Here is a 17,022-nt window from a genome sequence, read left to right as displayed (position 1 = left end):
GGAAAATGACTGTTGGTCATTGCATTGAAGTCTAGAAGTCACAAGCGAACCTTACAAGAGCGGGTTTAGAGGGTGCCAGGTGTACTGGGAATAAAAGGTGAATTGATGGATGATTAAGAAAATGCAGAGAGAAATTGGAGATAAGAAATATTGGCTTCTCTTGAAGATTTATTTGCCTTTTTGTGAGTACAGGAAGCTCATGCTTTGCTCTGATTTTACAGAAAAGGGGCCATTCTTAAAGGCTGTCCTTTAATTTTGCCATATTAATTCTCTTCAGGAGAGTGGTTTTCAAAAATTATACATTAGCACTTTGAAAATTAATATGATAGAACATTGCATGCATATAGAGTGTCAAGATAGATTTTATTTGTGCTCACTGACATTTCAGAGTGTGATTGTGTACCCTGCATCTCTTAAATACTGAGGGTACATATACCAAGTGCACTGTTCTATGCAGGGCATTTCCTTCAGTCACTTGCTTAGGCGAGAACATTTCTGGAATTGCCTGTGGATCTTTTGGCCCCCTCAGCGAGCACTGAATTGTCAGAGCTGTTGATAGAGAGCTTGGTAGAAGGCGCACTGAGTGAGGTGTCAGGGGCTTGTCTCAGCTCCATGCCCATGTGTCAGGGTGGTGAGGCCTTTGCCAGCATTTCAACTCGTGCTTCATTTTCTTCCTCTAAAAAATGGCAGCTTTGAAATGGGTTGGCTACTGAAGGCTTCTTCAGCTCCCATCCTATTTGAATTGCATGAGGTCACAGATTTTAGTTTATTCTCATAATTTCCTTTTTTTGACATTTGAGCAGAGGTTAAAGACTCAAAAAATGGAACACTATGGCTTATGATAATGTTGATGAAAATAGTTCGGCCTGAAAGGTTAAAAGAAAGCACTCACTTTTGTGAAGGATGACCTTGGCTGCGTGCACTGTGCATAACCAGCGCTTTGTACTCAGTTTTGGTAGAATACACCAAGTATCTTGACCAGCTGCACAGTCTGCCATCAGTTCACTCTTTCAAACACAGCCACACAAGGGGAAATCACATTCACTTGATTTCCCTCTCTCTGCTATTGTTTTGTCTATATCTGAATTGTATTTTCCTTCTTCCTGTGGCTTCCTGATAAAATGAAGAATCGATACCATAGTGATTTTTACCTGACAGAAGCAATTATGTGTGTGCCTATGTGATGGTGGTGCTGTTCTTGCTATACAACAACAAAAAAAAGTGGCCTTTCTTGGTCTCATAGATATAATTCGTTCACCTGTTATTAAGTTTTTGAATTGAATGATTACAATTTCAGGTTTTGAAATGTGATCTTAACTATTGAATGACAACTGGGGAAAGGAACATAGGAAAAAGTAGCCATGTGAAAATAATCCCCAAGGAAAATCCAATATTATTGTGCAGTTGCATATTGGCTTTTAATTTAAATAAATGTCTTCTGAATTTAAAAGGGTATGGCATATTATAACACCAGCTATGAAAATGAAATACAACTTTTGTATTATACTTGTTTTATGAATATTTCTGATAAGTCACATTGAGACAGAGAAGTTGTACTTCTGATATATAACTGACTATAATAAAAACAACACTTTGTAAATTTATAAACATATATAGCTGTGCTGTATATATTTGGAAGTATCTATATATCTAAATATATAGCTATGCTTTATGTATTTGGAAACATGTTTCTGTTGGTTCAAACAAATACCCTAAAAGCAGCAAGAATATAGAAAAATAACCTTAAAAAACTGTTTGTTAAGAGAGTCTCAGTTATTTAATGTGACTGTCTTAGATAACTTAGAAATCTAAGTGATCTTAAGTGCAATGTATTGGTTAAGTAGATAAAATAGCCATTTATAATTTTTGCTAAATATTACATTTAAAATATTTTTCTTCAATTTGATTGTATCATGAGGGCTGATTGGAAGATAGAATAAGCTCATTGTTGTGGAGAATTTCTCTGTTCCCTGCAATGATTCCCAAAGCTCTTGCACACTTCATCAGTATTATTGTAATTCTTTGGCTGCAGGATATTTGGCAGCTGTTACACCCCACTGGCAAATCCTATTCATACTTCGTTCCCATTCACCATTGCCATTGGAGAATCGATTTCTCTCTCCTCTACTCTAACCTTTCCCAATTCATCTTGGATTGTTCAATGTGAAACATTTTAATTTCATATCATACAGCTATTCAGCTCACAATCCCTTTTTTAACCTGTCACTAGGGTAACAGCATAGCATGCTTTCTTTAGGCAATCAAGTTTTTATTTCACATGCTTAATGTTGCATTAAATGTTTGCATTTTGTTTAACCCCCCTTAAATACATTGAACTCTGGATATGTTTTATAGTATAATGAAATCCTTGATTTTTGAATTGAAACTAAATCAACACCATCAGTGCATTTATAATAAAATGCCAAAAGATTAATTTACATAATACAAAGATTATTATTAAAAATCCAAGTTAGCCCATCTGTATAAAGCAATTTTCTGTAGGTAATGAAGCAGTATTTGTATATGTTTTATGTTCAGCCTTGTTCCAGAAAAGGATTTAAAATTGGTTTAGAGAGATTTGTTAGTGAGATATATAGAAAATTTAAAAGACTAATGGAATTAGTGCTAATGGGAAAATATATCTTTTGAAGATAAGACGAGTTTTCAGTAGGTAATGCTTTTTTTCTCTGTGAAGATAACGATGTATATATGTATTGATGACGGATAAAGTTATGGGGAGTGTAAAAGTGAGGCTGAAGGTCTGTCTAGATCCACCTGGGCAATAATAGTAGTATCTGTTTGTCAGTTCACTGTGGTATCACCTTAGAGATGAGTGAAGATGAAAATGCACATATTTAAGTTTTGATTCTTTGAATTGTCTTGACTAGATGGGATTTCCCTTTTTTCAAATAATCTTTTCAACTTTATGCCTAATAGTTTCAGTGAAACTCTTACATGAACAAATTGTATGGAATTTGGAAAATACTAAGAAATACAAATAAAAATCAAAGGTGAAGAAGGATAGTGAACTGTTATTGAAAAACATTCCCTTCTTTGTTGTTTGTGTCCTAATGTAACCAATAAAGCTTTCACATTAATCAGTAGGATAAACTCTGAATTATACTTTTTTGAAAATCTTCCCTTTCTGTAAATTTCTCTCTATATCCTTTAATGATGATAACCTTTGCCATCAGAATTTGAGATGCATGGGTTTACGTCAGTAACAAAATATTCTCTGTCCTTAGAAAATTTTAAATTAAATAGGATAGATGGGCATAAAATCAAGAGTTCACAACTCTGTAGACTGCCAGCCCAGGAAAGAAAAGTCCAGGTGGTCATGAGAGAAGGAACCTAGTTTCCTGTTTGCCATACTATTTTATGTAAAACATTCAGGTTTTTTGTTTGTTTGTTTGTTTGTTTGTTTTTTGCCAGTCCTGGGGCTTGGACTCAGGGCCTGAGCACTGTCCCTGCCTTCTTTTTGCTCAAGGCTAGCACTCTGCCACTTGAGCCACAGCGCCACTTCTGGCCGTTTTCTGTATATGTGGTGCTGGGGAATTGAACCCAGGGCCTCATGTATATGAGGCAAGCACTCTTGCCACTAGGCCATATCCCCAGCCCAAACATTCAGTTTTTGACAGAATTACAAGACATGCAGAGAAGCATGCAAATATGGCCTATCCACAGGGTAAGAAGAAATAAATAGTAGTTGTTTAGGGAGCATCTAAATCTTGAACTTAGGACACAACGACCCTAAATAGCTTGTTATAAATAAATATGTGTAGAGAACAAAATAAAATGAGAGCTGAAGAATTAAAGGGCAGTTATGTCAAGCAGTAAGTAAAAAATATTGATAAAGAGATATAAATGATAAAACAGCAAATAAAAGTTTGGGAGGGGCTGGGGATATGGCCTAGTGGCAAGAGTGCCTGCCTCGGATACACGAGACCCTAGGTTCGATTCCCCAGCACCACATATATAGAAAACGGCCAGAAGCGGTGCTGTGGCTCAAGCGGCAGAGTGCTAGCCTTGAGCGGGAAGAAGCCAGGGACAGTGCTCAGGCCCTGAGTCCAAGGCCCAGGACTGGCAAAAAAAAAAAAGTTTGGGAGGTGAAAAGCAAATGACTAAAATAGAAAAGTATTTATTATATGGGTTCAAAAGCAGAATTTTCATTGGCAGAAGAATGAGTGAGTCTTCATCTGTGAAGCTACATCAATTAAGATCTGTTGTGTGGTAAACAAAGGAAAATGAAGAAGATTAAGTAGAGATTTACACATAAAAAGACAAGATCAAGGATAGCAACATGGAAGTGTTATGGGTCCCACATGGAGAACAGAAAGGAACAGAAAGAAAATTTTAAGAAATCATGGCCAAATTTACATTTGGTGAATAACATTAGTCGGTATATTCAAGAATCTTGCTAAAATGCAAGTAGGAGAGATCCACACTGTGCAGATCTTGAAAGTGGTAAGGAAAAAAAAGCTGATTCATCACATAAAATTGATTTTCAGTAAGATTAAGAACTTCCCAAGTTTTGTGGAGGCCAGAAAAGATATGTAGATTGCTCTGTTGAAAAAGGTCAGCCACAGATGTTATATTAGCAAAATTATCTTTTTAAAATGATGGCAACGTGAAGGTCTTTTCAAGTTAGTAAAACCTGGGAGACTGGCTGCTGGCAGTCTACAAGAACCAGGAATGGAGGTCGTGTACCAGCGGCCCAAGCCTGGAATCCTAGCCACTCAGGAGGCTAGGATCTGGGGTAAATCCCAGAGATTCTTATCTCCAGTAAACCAGCAAGAAGCCAGAAGTGAGGGTGTGGCTCAATTAGTAGAGTGCCAACCTTGAGCAGAAAAGCTAAGGGACAGTGTCCTGAGTTCAGGCCCCAGTATTGGCAAAAAAGAAAGGAAGGAAGGAGAAGGAAATGAAAAACAGTGAACAAATAGTTTAAATACACATAAAAGGTACCAGTGATGATAAAAGAAGACACCATAAATGTGCTTTTACTGTGTGGCATCTTTCCCCCATTTTTCTGACTTAAAGGACAAGTGTACAAGCAGTAATTACAAGATGAGGAACACAGAATAAGAGAACAAAAGGAGGGCAGGACATATTTTCTATGTACTATTAGATTTGAGCTGGCATCAATCCAAACTTTGTTTCATTGTTTACATATATATGTATATGTTATACATACATACACACACACATATATATATATATATTTGTAAATTTTATGGTTCTCAGCACAAAGAAATAGTAAATTCTTAAGGAAGTGGAAAAGCTTTTTTTCCTGATTTGACCATTTCACACTGTATACATATGTCACATTATTATATTCTACCCAATAAATATATATGTAATAAAAGAGGAAAGCACTTACCATACACAATTTATAGACATTAAAATTGTAAATCTTAAGTCTGATTTTTCTTTTCATAATCTCTGGTGTAAACTGCAAGCACCCTGTTTTGGAGTAAAGTTTACTCTTCTTGTCTATACTCTACCTCTTCCTCCTATCCTTCTTAGCTTTAGTAACCACTAGTCTTCTGTCTACTTTTAGGAAATCACCTTATTTAGTTCCATGAGCATGTGGTATTTGTCCTTTTGTTTCTGGCATATTTCTTCCATTATATTGTCTATCTTGTCCTTGTTGCTACAGATGATGGGATTTCATCATTTTTTATGGCTGAATAGTATTCCACTACTTTACATATAGCACATTTTCCCTTATCTTTTTATCTGTTGCTATAATAAGCACAGGAATACAGGTATCTTTTCCTTCCTTCCTTCCTTCCTTCCTTCCTTCCTTCCTTCCTTCCTTCCTTCCTTCCTTCCTTCCTTCCTTCCTTCCTTCCTTCCTTCCTTCCTTCCTTCCTTCCTTCCTTCCTTCCTTCCTTCCTTCCTTCCTTCCTTCCTTCCTCCCTCCCTCCCTCCCTCCCTCCCTCCCTCCCTCCCTCCCTCCCTCCCTCCCTCCCTCCCTCCCTTTCTTCCTCTTGAACTCTGGGCCTGAGCACTGTCCCTGAGCTGCTTTTTGCTCAAGGCAAGTAGTCTACCACTTGAGCCACAGTGCCACGTCTGGCCTTTTCTGTTTATGTGGTGCTGAGGAATTGAACCCAGGGCTTCATGCATGCTAGGCAAGCACTCTACCGCTAAACCACATTCCCAGTCCCAGGTTGGTTAGTTTGTTTGTTTGTTTGTTTATTTATTTATTTATTTATTTTTGGCCAGTCCTGGGCCTTGGACTCAGGGCCTGAGCACTGTCCCTGGCTTCTTCCCGCTCAAGGCTAGCACTCTGCCACTTGAGCCACAGCGCCGCTTCTGGCCGTTTTCTGTATATGTGGTGCTGGGGAATCGAACCTAGGGCCTCGTGTATCCGAGGCAGGCACTCTTGCCACTAGGCTATATCCCCAGCCCTCTTTTTTTTTTTTTTTTTTTTTTTTTTTTAACCTTCCTCAAGCCTAGTACTCTATGACTTGAGCCACAGCTCCACTTCCAGCTTTTTCTTTTTTGGTGGCTAATTGGTGATAGTGTCTGTCCAGGCTGACTTTAAACCACAGTCCTCAGGTCTCGGCTTCCTGAGTAGCTAGGATTATAGGTGTGAGCCACTAGTGCCCAGCCTGCACATAGTTTTGTGGTTGGCTCCTCTATACATTCTCAGGTGCTTGGACACACACAGTTTAAATTGCATGTAGGTGGAATTCTGACCCTCTGTGCCTGTTCCTAGCTTTGAAGGCTTCTCCGACTGCTGCTTTTCTCTTTCTTCTGCAGTGATGAAGTTTAATGTTGCTTAGGAATAGAATTTTGTTTGTTTTGGCATTTACCCTCTGTTTAAAATTCCTTTAATCTGTTCATTCCATGTTTTTAAAAATTCATTTCGATGGTTGATGGCTCTGTGAAACATCTAACATGGATTTATTGTACTACTAAAACATTCCTTTGTGACCCTTCTTCTGTCTTACCTTGTCAAAGTGGATTTTTCAGCAGGTAGTTGAATTTTTGTCCTTCGTGGACACCTCAGATTTTACCACACACACACAGTTGGGGAAATAAGAAACAACTCATATACTAGATCTAAAGTTTCATTAAAATTGCTATTTCTTGTCTCAGGCATTTTAAATGGGCCATCTGTCCAAACATCTTTCTGTCTCTCTCTCTCTTTTTTTTTTTCTGATCATTTCCTCGACTTATTCATGAGCCATGGGAGGGCTCCTTTGTAGTCTCCATGTAGCTGGTTCTGTCTCCCCCCACTGAATACATCTATGTGCTTGCATAACATAGCTTTTCACCATGCTGGAAATTCTCTGAACTTGGTTCAGATGAATGGCCCACTTTCTGAAGGCCTTTTTCTTCCTGCAAAGATTTGTATGCAGGAACTGACCTCAGTGACTGTGGAATGCAGCATATTATCCTGATCATTTTACAGACCACCCACTGGGAAAGTTATGATGAAGCATTTTTTGATGGTTCTTTGACCATTAGCATTGTTTTAACTGTGTACTTCACACCCACATAGGTAGTGGGACGAAGGAAAACCAGTTTTTGAGTATCTAATAAGATGTTTTTAAGATGATTGCAGGACTTGGTAACTAAAGGTGCTGTCAGACTAAGTCTGTGTCTTCATAATAGAATAATAGTAATATCTTTACATTAGTATTCTTGGCATGCTTTTAAGTAGAATAGAATATTCTTGTAAATTAAATGTGTCAGCATTAAAATTGACCACAATATTTGACAGCTTTTCACTATTAAATACAGAAAAACTAGTTTTTATCAAGCAAGTTGTTTCTGGCTAGAAACGATAATCAAAGTGGATGGGCCTGGGTAAGAGCTATGAGAGTGTGTGTGTGTGTGTGTGTGTGTGTGTGTGTTTGTGTGTGTGTGTTGCTAATTATGTGAATTTTTCTTTACTGTGCTTTTTAAGCTTTGCTTGTTTTTTGAAATCTTACCTTCGTATAAGCATTTCACATTAAGTTGCTCAGGTTGAACCTTTTGGTCCCATGGCAGTCGTCTTCACTTGAAACGCCTTTTGGTAGAGGAAATGGTACTCTGTATCATGGCTATGGGGAGCTGAGTGAAGCTCAGGGCCTTTTCCTCATTTTTGCGGAGAGTGTTCATAGCAATTTCCCCTTGGCTCTGTGTGTGTGTGTGTGTGTGTGTGTGTGTGTGTGTGCGTGTGTGCGTGTGCGTGCATGTGTGTATGTGTGTATGTATACTGGTCTTGAACTTGAACTCAGGTCCTGGATGCTGCCACTGATCTTTTGTACTCAATGCTAGTGCTCTACCACTTGAGCCACACATAGCTCCACCACTAGCTTTTTGGTGGTTAACTGCATATAAAAGTCTCATGGACTTTCCTGCCTGGGCTGGCTTCTAATTGTGATCTTGGGATCTTAGTCTCCTGAGTAGCTAGGATTACAGGCATGAGTGATTGGTGCTCAGTGGCTTTTTTTCTTAAGTCTGGGCATCAGAACTGGCATGTGCTGGGCCAGTGTTCTACCACTGAGTTTGTCATGAGCACATGCAATTTCTCTCTAAAAATTTAGAATATAGCTAGATTATTACGACAGTCATGACTGTGCTTGTTGAATTGAAATGAGTCTCATTTAAAATAATGATTAATATGCTCCTAATAATATGCAGAAATAGAGCATGTGTGTTTCTAGGTTGACTATACCATTTATACTTAATTATTGTCTATTTCTGCTTCAGAGAATGTTTATATTTGTTCGTTAGCTGAAATATATGTCCAACTTGTCCATTTCATTTAAACTAAAACAAAATTATTATTATGGAACTTACTGCTATTGAGCTTTTTTGCTCAACACTCACTAGTGCTCTGCCACTTGATCACAGCTCTGCTGCTGGCTTTTTGGTGGTGAGTTGGTGATAAGAGTCAGATTTCTCTTCCTGGTCTCCTTTGAACCTTGATCCTCAGGTCCTAGCTTCCTGAGTAGTTAGGATTACAGGCATGAGCCACTGGTGCCCCACCTTAGCAAAATTTTAAAGCTATGGAATGGTGGAAGGCAAAGTTGATCTGTGGAAGACTGAATTGAGGCAGGGAGTCCATACTGTTGCCTCTAATTGAAATCTCAAGGTCTAGTTTCATAGTGAAACCCCTTACTTACCTTCCCTTATTAGAGAAGTGTCACTTTGGAGGTTCCAGAGGAAGCCCAAGTTTCCCGTCACCTATTTGGCTTTGCTTCTTCCCATTTGGGGGAATATTGTTCAGCAGTGTGGAAGGTGTTCCCAGGTGCATTGTTGGAAGAGTAAGGGCTGAGGCATAGACATTAGGGCTTTCACTCAGAAGCCTGGTCATTCCATAAGGTTCCCCTACCCCCCCCTCCGGGGGGGGCGGTAAGCTACAACATATATGAAACAGATGTGGATCAAAATAAAGCAATGGAAAAATAAATAGTAGCTAGTTCCTGAAGAGGGGCAGCTCGCCTTGCCGCCATCTGCAAGATCGCTTTCTGTGGGAAAATGTGTCCTGCCTTGGAACAGGATGTCAGGAGCAGCCGCTTCCCAGCTCCTCTGGACGCCAGAAGATGAAAAGGTCTCACTAGTCACTTGAAAGAGTTGCTTACATCAGGCCACTGTAGTTGGAAAAACATCACAGTATTTAGTGCAGGTGAAGTGGAAGGCAGTTTCTCTGAGAGGTAACATCCTCCTTGAAGAATCTGAGAAGCAATTGAGAGTCCAAAGCTACTGTTGTAAAGGAAGGTTTTTCAGTAATGGAGGAAAATAAGAGGACTACAGGTAGCCTCTCCATTATTTAATCTTCAGTATGTCTCTCTTAATCCCGCTACTATTATTACCTTAATTTGATATATAAGCAAATTGACTCTGTGTGAAGATCTGGCATGATGGCAGTTTGTTTTGTATCAACTTCTGTGAGTTGGCAGAGCCTGGGTGTACAACCAGTGTGCTTTTTCCTCACTACCTATTAACTTGGCTTAAAAGGAGCTGGCCTTGATTACGTGTGTGTGTGTGTGTGTGTGTGTGTGTGTGTGTGTGTGTGTGTGTGCCTGGGCTTGAACTCAGGGCTTGTTCCAGAGCTACCACTTGAGCCACAGCTCCCATTTTTTGGGGGGGGCGGGGGGTTAATTGGAGATAAGAATCTCAGACTTTCCTACTCAGCTGGTTCCAACCTTCAATCCTCAGATTTTAGCTTCTTGAGTAGCTAGTATTACTGGTGTGAGCCACTAGCACCTAGCCATGGGGCTGGCCTTTTAAGAGAATTATTAGAAATAAAATTGGATCCAAAAAGTGAGGCTTTCCTTTTAAGGACTTGAAGGACAGCTAGCTCATTAAAGATTGAACTTATATGCTATAAAGTACTAATTTTTAGTGCTTAGTAAATAATAACAGGCATTAGTATTTTAAATAACACTTAAATTCACTTAATTCTGAAGTCATTACATTTTGTTTCTTTAAAAATGATGAAGGCCACATTCATTTTATAATTTATTTTTTATTTTTTATTTTTTTGCCAGTCCTGGGCCTTGGACTCAGGGCCTGAGCACTGTCCCTGGCTTCTTTTGCTCCAGACTAGCACTCTGCCACTTGAGCCACAGCGCCACTTTTGGCCATTTTCTATATATATGGTGCTGGGGAATCGAACCCAGGGCTTCATGTATACGAGTCAAGCGCTTTTGCCACTAGGCCATATTCCCAGCCCCATTTTATAAAATTTTTGTTTTTTGTTTTTGGGTGTCTTTTCACTCTCTTCTCAGAGGCTACTTTGACCTAGTTTTTGGGGCGCTTGTAACACTAACCATGCATAGCAAATGACTTATGTGGTAGGAAGAGTGTTGTTCAGAGATCTGGAAGCCTTCTTTAGATTTTAGGTGTTCTCTAAAACCAGCGTTACAAAGGACACAGACCATGTTTTATTTCTTTCTGGTGGTCTGTAACTAGTGCTAACCTCTTAGTATTTGTTGAACTTGCAACTTGTTTTTAGAGTCTAGCTCATATACTGTGGTAATTTTTTTCTAATTGACATCGTAAAAGAACATTCTATATTATAATAAGGTATGGAGGTACATTTTCAAAAACATGATTATAGTCTTTGAATAAGAATAAAAGCTGGGTTCTGGTTGCTCATACCTGTAATACTAGCTACTCTGGAGGCTGAGATCTGAGGTTCATGGTTCAAAGCCAGCTGTGGCCAGGAAATTCCCCAAGACTCTTATCTCCAATTAACCACTGGAAAACTGGAAGTGGCTCTGGGTCTCAAAGTGGTAGAGCAGTAGCCTTGAGCAAAAAGAGATCAAGGCCAATACCCAGACCCTGAGTTCAAGCCCCATGGCTGACCAAAAAAAAAAAAAAGAATTAAATGAAACCAAAGTAATTCTGTATACCAAACCATGCTGACTTGGAAATTTATTTTATTTCTTTGAAGTTTAAGGCACATGCATGGTTATTTATTTTATTGCAAGTTTTCTTTTTAAGAAATTGCCTTGAATAATAACAAATATTGAAAATTTTACTATTGTTTAAGGAAGATTAACTTGGGAGAATTGTCACAGTAAGTAGCTCGAACTCCTGTTAGACAGATGATGGTAGTAAATGGGTATGATGTGCTGTGGTTATCCCAGAGTGGCTGCTCTGGTCCTTGCTGGCCTGTTTTTGAAGCCTCTCTGGTTTTAATCCAAAAACGTGTCCCTTCCCAACCCCTCCCCAAAAGTAGAATATTTTAAAAAGAAATGTTCTGAAATACACTCAAGCAGTTTTATTCCACACAATTAACATGAAAGGAAAATTAGTCTATCACAAGTAGTATAACATTCTTAACTTTCTTTTTTCTTTTTCAGAGTGCCTGTTATGAAATCAGATGTGGATACCTGGGAGCTTTGGATAAAGCTGCAGGATGAGCAGCATACTGCCCTAGCATCCAGCAGTGGCTCAACATTCTCTGTGAGTTTTAGCTCTTTTCTTGGTGATGTTGAAGTTATTTTCCAATACTTAAAACTACTTCTAACCTATTCAGTGACTATTTCTTTTTCTTTTTTGCCTGTCATGGGGCTTGGACTCAGGGTCTGAGCACTGTCCCTGAGCTTCTTTTTGCTCAAGGCTAGCACTCTATCACTTGAGCCACAGCGCCACTTCTGGCCTTTTCTATATATGTGGTGCTGAGGAATCGAACCCAGGGCTTCATGTATATGAGGCAAGCAATCTTGCCACTAGGCCATATCCCCAGCCCCCAGTGACTACTTCATTTGAATATACCGTTTTCTTATGCATTTTCTCTCTCTCTCTCTCTCTCTCTCTCTCTCTCTCTCTCTCTCTCTCTCTCTCTCTCTCTCTCTCTCTCTCTCTCTCGGAACCTGAATGTAGATGAACTTTTTGTTCTCATGATAATTAGGAAGCATGTTCCTATATTTAGCCACATTCTAAACCCACTTCCTGATACTAATTTTTGTTACATGTTTATTGAAAAGTAATATTTTTGCCTTTGCTATGGAGAACATCTTTAGTTGTAATTCCAAATGTCTGACAGCTATGATAGGTGACCATTATCTTCACATTTCTTGTTGTATACTGTCCTTGACGGTAAGTTTACCTTTGGAGACATTTTGTTGTTTGAAGAACTTTAACATTTGTACCATGGCCTATAATTGTTTGAATTCTAGTCTACAATGAATAATGTTCAGAAAGATGTTGGTGTTTATATAGTAGTATGAATGATGTTTAAAATCTGTGGTTGGAAATCATATTGAGTTGTTATTTTAATTTTTATGATTTTGTATGTTAGCCCAACCTCAAAGAAATCGCTGAGTAGTTAATATAATGAGCATGTGTTTAGTTCCCATTCTTCTTCTGGTTAAGTTCTACTAAAATATTATTTTGTGTTGCAGATACAAATGACTTTTTAATCAGAATATTAAGCAGTATCTGAGAGACAAATTAATATGATTTTACTTTAAAAACTGATGATGCTTGATGGGTATGGTACTTTTTTGTTCTTAATAAGAAAATACTATCAGTTGTGAATTAATGGGTGCCATTAATTCAATAGATACTTCCTGCTTGACTACTATGCCAGATATGGGTGGGCTGTTACCTTGGAGAAGCTAATATCTTGTGTAGTGGTCAGACTCACAAATAAGATAAACTTACTGATTAAGAGCATTTTCCTTGGTTTTCTTGATACTTTGATTCATTTTATATGTCAAAATGCCTTGTTTATTGAAAGGTCTTTGAGTCAACTCTCTTATGAGTGATAGCAAGGATGGAGTTAGACTGTTGACTCTATGAAATCTTTTGTGATCCTTCACATTTCTTCTGTCTCTGTGATATATTTTAAAAATAGTTTTGCAATTGGACACTCAACCATCTATCAGGTTAAACAGTAAGTGATATAAATTGAGTAGCAAATGTTATTATTATGGTGGAATGTCTTCCTGGGGTAGGTTAACTGTACAAAAATTTAGATTTCAGCACAATTTTCAATTCCATATAGAGTCACCACTGAGGCCTTCCTGAGATCTGGTAATCTAGCATAGGGTTTTTTTTTTTTTTTTTTAAAGTAGTTCCTTGCCTTAGACAACTGCTCAAATCATATGTTAGAGCTGTAACTTCTTTGTACCTGTCTTCTATTCCGTGGTCTCTGACTGCTCAAGCCTGTGTCTTTTTTTTTTTTTTTTGGCCAGTCCTGGGCCTTGGACTCAGGGCCTGAGCACTGTCCCTGGCTTCTTCCCGCTCAAGGCTAGCACTCTGCCACTTGAGCCACAGCGCCACTTCTGGCCGTTTTCTGTATATGTGGTGCTGGGGAATCGAACCTAGGGCCTCGTGTATCCGAGGCAGGCACTCTTGCCACTAGGCTATATCCCCAGCCCTCAAGCCTGTGTCTTTTCCTGTGTTTTTTCCTATAAAATTATCTCTAGCTTCATTGAATTTGAAATTTGTGTATTTAATTTTCTCCAGAAAATATCCACCCTGATACATGGCACCAAATACTGTTTATTGCACTTACTGGCCCTGCAGCTATAGCCTGTGCAAAGTGTATTCTCTAGATAGTGAAGTCTTTTTTTTCCTGGGCATGTTTCCCTCAGCTTAGAATGACAGTCTAGGGAGGAGGGGGGGGGGAGATGAGGAAGGAGGTGACAAATTGTACAAGAAATGTACCTACTGCCTTATGTATGAACTGTAACCCCTCTGTACATCACTTTGACAATAAATAAGTAATTATTCAGGAAAAAAAATAACAGTCTGGATCTGGAGTAATGATTCCAGAGATAGTATAAGCAAAGTCATAGTGAAGTTCATATAAACCTCTTAAGATATTTTAGATGCTTTAAAATATGAGATAATTTAAATGAGGAAAATATAACAAATGTGCAGATCTTCTGAACAGATCTGCTATTTAAGAAAAAAAGAATACATAGCCAGATGCTGGTGTAATTCTAGCTATTTGGCATGTTGTAATCAGGTAGGTCCTGGTTTAAAGTCAGGTAGAAGTTTTCAAGACCTTCTTCCCAACTCTCTTTGGGCACAGTGGCTCACATCTGTCATCCTAAATTATATGAGTGGTGGAGATTGGGAGGATTATAGTACCAGGCCAGTCTGAGCAGAGAAGTCTACAAGACCCCATCTTTCAGAGGGAAGCTGGGCATGGTGGCACATGCCTGTCATCTAGGAAATGATAAGATGCTTGAAATAGGCAAGCATATTCTAAAACAGGAATCTATCACCAAACAACCAGCAAAAACGGAACTGGAGGCATGGCTTAGCAGTAGTAAGCTTAAAACCCTGTGTTCAAACTTGACCCAGTACATCCAGTATAAATAGACAGACAGACATAAATTCTCTCTCTGTATCATCTCACTCTGCCCTTCTCCTTTCCCCACGAGGTGGTGGCTATCCTGCATGTATGTGCTCCTTGTACCTGTTACGATTTTAACATAAGTTTGTACCACAACAATGGTGAACAATTCACAGACACACATACTACTTTAATGTCACTTATGTACATCTACCGAATACACAAAACAAGAACAGTTCTGTTTACAATAACACCCTGAAGAATAAAATAGGAATACGGGGCAGGAAATATTCAGTGGGCTAACAGAGTGTATAGGAAGCCTTGGGTGTAATCCCTACTACCACAAAAATGTTAGAATGAAAGGAAATAAAAGACTTATAACTGGAAAATATAAAATACTAAAAAGCATTAAAAAGGCACAAATGAATAGAAAGAAATCTCATGTTGAGGATTAAAAGAGTTAAATTTAATATGGTGATGATATCAGTACTACCTAGAGAAATTCATAGATTCAACATAACTCATATAAAAATCCCACTGTTAACTTTTTGCAAACATAATTTATCCAAAAATTCATATAAAATTTCAAGAGATCCCACATAGCAAAATAATTTTGTAAGTAGAAGAACAAAGTTGAATTCAACGTCCCATCTGTATCTGTAGCTTCTATTATTGATGATGTTGTTGTATCACCTTTCAGTGGTTGTACCTACACTATCTCTGTAATCTTATCTGAGTATATTGGAAACTGTGTATACTGGTATTAGAAGTAGGAAATTGAAAGGGAATACCAAAATTGAGAGACACAGGGTAAAAAAAAGACAAACAACTACAAAAGCAATACTTGCAAAACTGTTTGGTGTAAGTGAACTGAACACCTCATGGGGGGGAAAGGGAAAGGGAGAGGAGAGAGGGGGGTATGAGGGACAAGGTAGCAAACAGTACAAGAAATGTATCCAATGCCTAACGTACGAAACTGTAACCTCTCTGTACATCAGTTTGATAAAAATTAAAAAAAAAAGAACAAAGTTGAAGGTCTCATAGCTTCACATCTTAAAACCTATTAAAAAGCTTCAGAAACCAAAACACAATGATACTACATAATGAGAGAGAATCAGACAGTGGATTAGAATTAGGAAGCCTAGAAATAGACTCTTGTGTGTCTAGTCAAATGATTTCTGACAAAGTGCCAAGTCCATTAAATGGGAGAAAAGATTGTCTTTTCAACATATGATAATGAGGGGAACTGGATATTCACAGGTAAGAGAATGAATTTTGACCCTTAATTTACTCAATATGCAGATAGTAAACTCAAAATAGACTTAAATGTAAGAGCTTACACAATAAAACTTTTGGGGAAAAATGGAGAAAACTTTATGACATTGGATTTAGCAATGGTTTCTTGGACATTACACCAAAATCATAGGGAAAAAAGAAAATAATAAGCTAGACTATACCAAAATAAAACACTTCTGTGTATCAGTAGACAACCAACAGTAAAAAGGCAACCCACAGAATAAGAGAAAATAGTTGCAAATCATATATTTAATGTGAGGTTAATATCCAGACAAGAAATGTACTCACTGCCTTACATAAGAAACTATAATCCCTCTGTACTTCACTTTGACAATAAAGGGAAAAGAAAATTAAAAATGGAATAAATACAGGTAATGGAATACAATTCAAGAAAAAGTATAATAAAGAAAACAGTAATTGAGAAAATGTCTACAACTCAATAGCAGAAAAAAACACAAACCACAGTTAAAAACAGTAAAGAACCTGTAATGTAATTCCTGTAATCCTATCTGCTCAAGAAGCTGATTATCAGAATTTGAAGCCAGTTTAGCAGGAAAGCCTGTGGGACTGTTAACAATCAGTAAAAAGACAGAAGTGGAGCTGTGGTTCAAGTGGTAGAGCACTAGCTTTAAGCAAAAAAAACCTCAGAGTGCCCAGAGCCTGAGTTCAAGCCTTAGGACTGACACACATGGGGGGTGGGGGGAGTGGAAGGGAGGAGGAAGGGAGAGAAGGGTAATGGAGCCAGACATCATGGTGCTCACTTGTAATGCCAGCACTTGGCAGGCTGAGGTAGGAGAATCATGGGTTACACATCAGCATGGAACTACACAGAGAGATGTTGTATCAGAAAATGAACAAGTGGGAACATGGCTTGACGTTTTTCCCAGAAAGATATTTTAAGTGTCCAGTAGGCATGAGAAAGATGCTCAGTATCATTAGTCATTAGGGAAATGTTCATTAAGCAT

The 17,022-nt window shown here is 38.4% G+C and overlaps 1 protein-coding gene across 2 annotated transcripts in view; it reads left to right on the top strand.

Moving 5' to 3' along the window:
* The window catches only part of Pcca (propionyl-CoA carboxylase subunit alpha), a 310,079-nt gene that overhangs the window by 183,986 nt on the left and 109,071 nt on the right, over positions 1 to 17,022 (top strand). For both annotated transcript variants that reach the window (XM_048341133.1, XM_048341132.1), the window contains exon 19: positions 11,811 to 11,913. In XM_048341133.1, the coding sequence (XP_048197090.1) occupies positions 11,811 to 11,913 (103 nt within the window). The remainder of the gene's footprint in view (positions 1 to 11,810; positions 11,914 to 17,022) is intronic.

Source organism: Perognathus longimembris, chromosome 3 (assembly GCF_023159225.1).
Source record: "Perognathus longimembris pacificus isolate PPM17 chromosome 3, ASM2315922v1, whole genome shotgun sequence".
Lineage (NCBI taxonomy): Eukaryota > Metazoa > Chordata > Mammalia > Rodentia > Heteromyidae > Perognathus > Perognathus longimembris.
Note: the sequence above shows the minus strand (reverse complement) of the source record. Positions and strands in the feature narration are given on the sequence as shown.